At 49.4% G+C, this 5911-nt stretch overlaps 1 protein-coding gene across 1 annotated transcript; it reads left to right on the plus strand.

Annotated features, from left to right (window-relative positions):
* The first annotated feature begins 915 nt into the window (after window positions 1-915).
* Window positions 916-4075, plus strand: OCSTAMP (osteoclast stimulatory transmembrane protein). The gene is made up of 3 exons (XM_035548474.1): window positions 916-959; window positions 1853-2897; window positions 3728-4075. The coding sequence occupies exons 1-3, from the start codon at window positions 916-918 to the stop codon at window positions 4073-4075; spliced, it is 1437 nt and encodes a 478-aa protein (XP_035404367.1).
* The last annotated feature ends 1836 nt before the right edge of the window (window positions 4076-5911 follow it).

Consider the following 5911-nt stretch of genomic DNA (forward strand, 5'->3'; position numbering starts at 1 on the left):
ACGCAGACCTTGAAGTACTCTAGCAGAACCTGGCCGCAAGATGTCACAGTTGCTTTGTGGAGCTGGCACAGCCCTGCTTGTGTCCTGCACCCCAGCCCATGCATGTCTGTATGGAGGTGTACAAACATACACGTGTTCCCTCACAGTCGTCGTCTTCTTTTTTTTCCTCTTTTTTTTTCTTTTTTCTTTTTTTTTTAATATGTATATATTTTATACTTAAATTTTGTTTATGTATTTATTTATATTTAATGCATAGCAAGCCTGTTCATTTTGCCCTGGGAAAAATTAGGCAACTATGGTTCCAGTTCATTTACTGACTACTGGTTCAGTGTATATAACATTTTGGCCCTCCCTCAGGCCCCAGCCCACAGGGAACGATTTGGAGCCAAGTGGAGGCTTTTCGACCAGGTTTGCCTAGGCATACAAACACTTGCTGCTGCCTAGAGCCACTGGTCAAACACAGCTTCCCTGCAGCCTTCAGCTCCCCTTTGCTGTATGAGTGCAATCCTCCCTGAGTGAAATCCTCACCCTGCTGCTGGCTAGTATGAGGCAGCTGATTTCCCAAGAGAGGACAGTGACACCCCAGTCCCCATGTGATGCTTGTTCCATCCTGGTCACTCCGTATGGTACTGATTCATTTCTCTCGGCCATGTGTCATCACACCGAGATTTCTCTGCACTAAGAGTCAAGGAGGTGCAAAGCCCAGGCAGCACTGGAGTGGGGTCACTCCTGGACTCTCTGTACCAGCTTTGCGCTCTCACATCAGGAATTGCCAGTGTTTGCTGACCTGAATTGCCTTAAAAGTGCCTTTTTATTGAGTCCTGGCTCCCTGGTGCCAACTTCATTGGTTTCCTACCGCGGGTCACCCAGCAGCTGCCTTCAGCATCCTCTCTGAGAGCGACGAGGCACCGGAGCATGGAGAGCTTACGGGCAGGGCTGGGGCACGTCTCTGCTGCTGGGTACGTAGTGCTTCCCTCTGCTTCCCTCTGTCCTGCATTTTTCCACTGAAAAACCTCCAGTAAATGGATTAGCCAGGCTTGCCAGGCAAAATTTTCCCTCCATCTCTCCTGCCAGGCTGGGGGAGATGGGACCAGCCTAGTGGGGTCTGATGCTGGGGAGGGGGTTGCAAACTATGGTGGGAGAATCCTTCTCCCCACCAGGTTTTCTGGTCTCTGGAGAGTCATTCCTCCTCTGAGGCCTGAGAAACGATATTTCTTCCCAAACATTTGTTTTCATTATACATTTAAATAGCTCTATGGGACATTTCATCCTGTCTGCAATGGCCAAATTCTTATCCTTGGAGATTTCCTCTGGCACTGAACATCAGTGTGAAACTGTTTTCTCTGATCAGCTCAGTATTTGTCACCCTTAAACTTGCTGCCTTTTGTCTGCTCTCCTATTAAGAAGCAGGGAGAGCAGAAACTCCCACACCACCTCCTCCAATCCATTGAACTCCTTTTAATTACAAGGCTAACTAATGATTTCCACAGCAGCCAGGCACCTCCTCTTTGCTTTTCTTCCCCAAGCATCCTCTAAATAACCACCAGAGCCGCTCTTAGCCATGGCCAGAGCTCAGCCCTCCGAGTGGCTTTATGATTATTTTTATAGAATAATATAATGCTTTCCTCTGCTGATGTTAGAGGTGGAGCTGTTGCGTTGTAATTGACATTTCAAGAAGTGCCTTGAACTTTCCTGGCCCTCATGGCTTCAGGGAAGACCTCGCTGCCAACAGCTCGGGTTGGCAGAGAGGCAGGGCGGGAACGGAGGCACTCAGAGAGGGAGGTCACAAAGCCCCCTCATTAGTGCCTCTCTATTTCCTCTGCTAACACCCCGCCCCTTGCTCTTTGCACAGGTTGAGTGTCTGCACCTATTGTGAAGCCTTTCTGTTCCCAAGGGTGAGCAGGATGGCGGCAGATCTATGGTGCATTTACTCCAAGCCGGTCCCTGCAGGTGGCAGGGAGCTGCGGGCCCTGTTCCTGCAGTGCTCCTGCCTCGCCGCCGTGGTTGGAGGCCTCTTCTACAACTGGCTCTTTGCTTCCCTGGAGTACTCCTGGCACCTCGCTGTGGTGATGGCTGTCTCCTTCAGCCTGCTCCTCCTCCTTACCTTGTTCCTGGTGCACCCTGCCCGCTGTGTCTTCAGCATGATCATGCCCACGTTGGGCACCAAGCAAGGTCGGAAGCTCCTCTTGTCAACCTGCGTCATGATCGTGGCGGTTAACGTGACCCCGAACATCGTGAGCAACATTAAAACCATTCTGCAGGTCATCAAGTGCATCTGCAAGAATTCCTCCGAGAGCCTGTTGAACTCAACTGCTCTGCTGGGGATGGCTTCCTGGGAGTTCGGGGAGGAAATCCAAGCAGCCGGTAATTCCATTAATATTTGGAGGCCTATGAACGGGCATTTTAGGTTTTCACTGCTTCGCAACAGATCCCTGATTAACCAGCAGATGCACCTGGCTGGTGAGAAAGTCAGGAGGGACTTTTTGGCTGTTGAAGAACTGGTCAAAGACTCCGTACGAGCGGGCAACAAACTGGTCGCTGGCTTTTCTGTGCTCTACCTCTGCTTTGAATCTGCATGGTATTTGAAAAATTACCTCACCAACCTCCGCTTTGACAATTTTTACATCACCAAGAAGCTGGAACGTTTAGCCATGGACAGAAAAGCTGCTCACCTGCTGGGGGGCTCATCCAAAAACCTCATTCGGCCCACGGGCCTGAAGTTGTCCCGAGAAGAAGTGCTGCTGTGCCTGGTGCAGGCCCTGCGCCTCACCGTGGCCTTGATGCTGATGCTGGTGGTGGTGGCGATGGACCATGTCACCTTCAGCGTGGCGGACACAGCTGTGAGGAAGGTGGCTCAGTTCTCCGTGGTGCCCGTCACTCTCAACATCAAATACAACGTGAGTGCCGGGACCCCTCCTGCTCAGGACATGCTTTGTATCAGCTTCTTTGCCCCTCTAACCAAGCCCTGCTCAGGGCTGCGTTTCTGCTCAGTGTTCAGGAGGGATGGAGGGAGGAGGGGGCTCGAGATTGCTGCTGCTGAAAAGGAAAAGTCATGGAGAAGTGTCAGCTATGGTGGGCAAAAGTCTCCTGCACCATGTCTGTGCATGGGGGGAAGGCACATTGCTTGGCTTCCCTCTGTGGGGTACCTGCTGTGTACTACATCATGGGAGGTGCCAGTGGGGACAGCCACCTTTGGGGGATTACATGCTGCTTGCTTCCCTCCCCAGCATCCAGCTGGACAAGCAACATAAGGCTTGGGTGTGTGGGGAGGTGCAAAACCAGGCACAGCCTCAATTTCTCCTTCCAGTGCAGCACGTACCTAAATAGCAGCACATATCAGCTCCCAGTCACAGCTTTTTAGCTCAGATTCCTGCTTACAGTAAAACAATCAGGGCTTAGAAACACACCCTAATATACAAATGTGCAGATACTGGTACCCTCTGGACTATATTTCTCTGTGAATCTCACATGGAGCATCCCATCACGATCACTGTAGCAGCGGGTGAAGATGACAGGACTGGGTCTCACCGTGCCAAGCGCTCAGCACCCCTGCCAGCTGCAGTTATTCTCACTCAGCCTGAGGCATATATGCCTTCAATACCCCCATCTCACTGCACCCAAACAAGCTGTAAGGGTGACTGCATACCTCCAGGCTGATATTTCTGTAGTAACCAGTTGGGTTTGTTTTGTTCATGCCCCGTTTAACCTTTTACTCTTTTTATTCCAGGCTAAAATACAGCTCCTGCCCCATTTCCCGCCCCATTTCCCATTTCAGCTTCCTCACAAAGAATCGACCCTGCGGGACTTTGAGAAGAGTTATCACCACTACCTGACCTTCAGCTCTGCCCACTGCAGCATCAGCCCCCCCCTGCCCCCCAACCCCTCTCTGCTGCTTGTCATGGGGCTGCTCTTCTGCATCATCTACGCCACCGTGTTTCTGGAAGCCTATGCACGGCGCCTGTGCAGGAAAATCGCTGCCTCCTTCTTCGAGAGCCGGGAGGAGGAGCGAGCACTTTACCTCTACAGCAAGCTCTCCAGGAAGCACGCGGAGGAGCAAAGCTGCCCGAAAAACTGAGGCCTCTTTGGGAAACAAATGGAGACCTTTTGGCAGTGGCTGGGTGCAGGCTTCTGCAAAGGGATCACCAAATTCATTTTTTTTAGAGTTGGAGAAGTGGTTTGAATCCAGGAAAAATATCTGGGAAAAAAAAAAGAGAGAGAGAGAGAAAAGTCAAATGTTAATATTTAATATTAATTTAAGAAAAAACGGGCTAAACTTACTAGTCTCTTTTTTTTTTTTTTTTTTTTCTGGAGTCAGCTCTTCCAGGAACAGTGGAAAAAAGACCTGATATAGCTCATATGACTGGGAAGATGTTGGCAGAATTAGGCAATGTTTACGGGGAAATATGTGGGAGTCAGGGTGGGGGAAGAGCTCCCTTACCTCCTGCCCGGCCCTGCTGGAGGAAGTGCACACTTCCTCTCTGAAGTTATCCCTCCAGGCAGCAAGAAGGAAACCCATTTGAGATGATTAATTTAATTGTTGAGGAGTTTTTCTTTCAGGTTTCATGCACAGAGATCTGGGTAGGTGGGATAATTATTAGCCTTTAGAAGATAGTTTATTCACACACACACACAAAAAAGTTGTTTAGCCTGCTGACATGCATAGAGGACCCACACGACCACAAGATGCACCTCCTGGGCATGGGTAGGGGTGGAAATCAGTGTGTGAGGACTTGCTGAAATCACTTCACCAGGCCTCTCCAAAATAACAGATAAAATAGTTGAAGGACCTCAGAAGAGGACGAGACCAGTCAACAAAAGGTCAGTTCAGGCCAACGTGCAGGAGGACTTTACAAGCAGGAGGCTGAAACCTGACAGCTGAGCCCACGCTTGGTGGGGAACAGAAAGGGGCAGGACGTGGAAGGCTGGACTTGCCTAAAGCAGTAGCTAGTTTCATAGGTTGGGCTGCTTCAAACTCTGAAAGGATGGTATTGAATCTAACATGCCAAAATTCATCACTGGATCCACATCTGAGACATCACTTCTGAAAGGGAGGCAGATCAGAAGCTGTGTAAGGGCAACAGCCAGGAGGACAGGGAGCTAAACCAGTGCCGGGTTAAAAACAAAGCACCTTAGCAGCTTCATTTCTTCAAAGTATCTCTATTATTTTCCTCTTGTCTCCCATTAGAGTTTTCATTAGGGTAATTATTTGACATAATGTACCTCAATGAGATTAAATTACAGAAGTGAAGTGGCAGCTGCAGATACAAAAAATTCTCTCAGCTTCTGAGACGCTTGAAACAAAGTAGGTCTGGATTATTTTTTAAGCATCTGTCTAACAAAACTCTGGTGTATTTATCTCCCCAGGTTTCTTAATTCCCTGCCGTTATAATTATTAATCTAAGCACCTTTCTGCCTCTGCAGCTGCCAGAGTGCTTTATCATGAGGTTTCTCTAGCAAACACTCTGTGATGTTCTGTTTGGGGAAGGAGAAAGATTTCCACGTGCCCATTGAGTATCCAAAATTACCTGGAGCCAAGGGTTAAAGAGCTGCAAGGAGACCAGGGGAACCCTTCATTTGGCAAGCCAGCAGCACATGGCCTTCCAACAAGCATGTCTTTTAAAGCAATTTTCCCTGAGAAGACTCATCTTTTTGGCAAGAAACATACAGGAGTCCTTCACAGCACTATTTTATCACCCTTTTAGAATTCATTACTTTTTGGCCAGTAGCATTTGGGGAACTCCCCTGAGCAATGTCCAGGTCCAGTGATGGGTCCTTCAGGTTCAGGTGGGGGTTTGGAGCAGAGAAGAACCCAGAGCTGGACTCCGAGGACTAAGGGACCACCCGGAGTGTCCCACTGCATCCTTTACACTGGTGCTGCCCTTCACTGGTGTGGAGGACTCCTGAAACATCC

Source organism: Cygnus atratus, chromosome 16 (genome assembly GCF_013377495.2).
Source record: "Cygnus atratus isolate AKBS03 ecotype Queensland, Australia chromosome 16, CAtr_DNAZoo_HiC_assembly, whole genome shotgun sequence".
Lineage (NCBI taxonomy): Eukaryota > Metazoa > Chordata > Aves > Anseriformes > Anatidae > Cygnus > Cygnus atratus.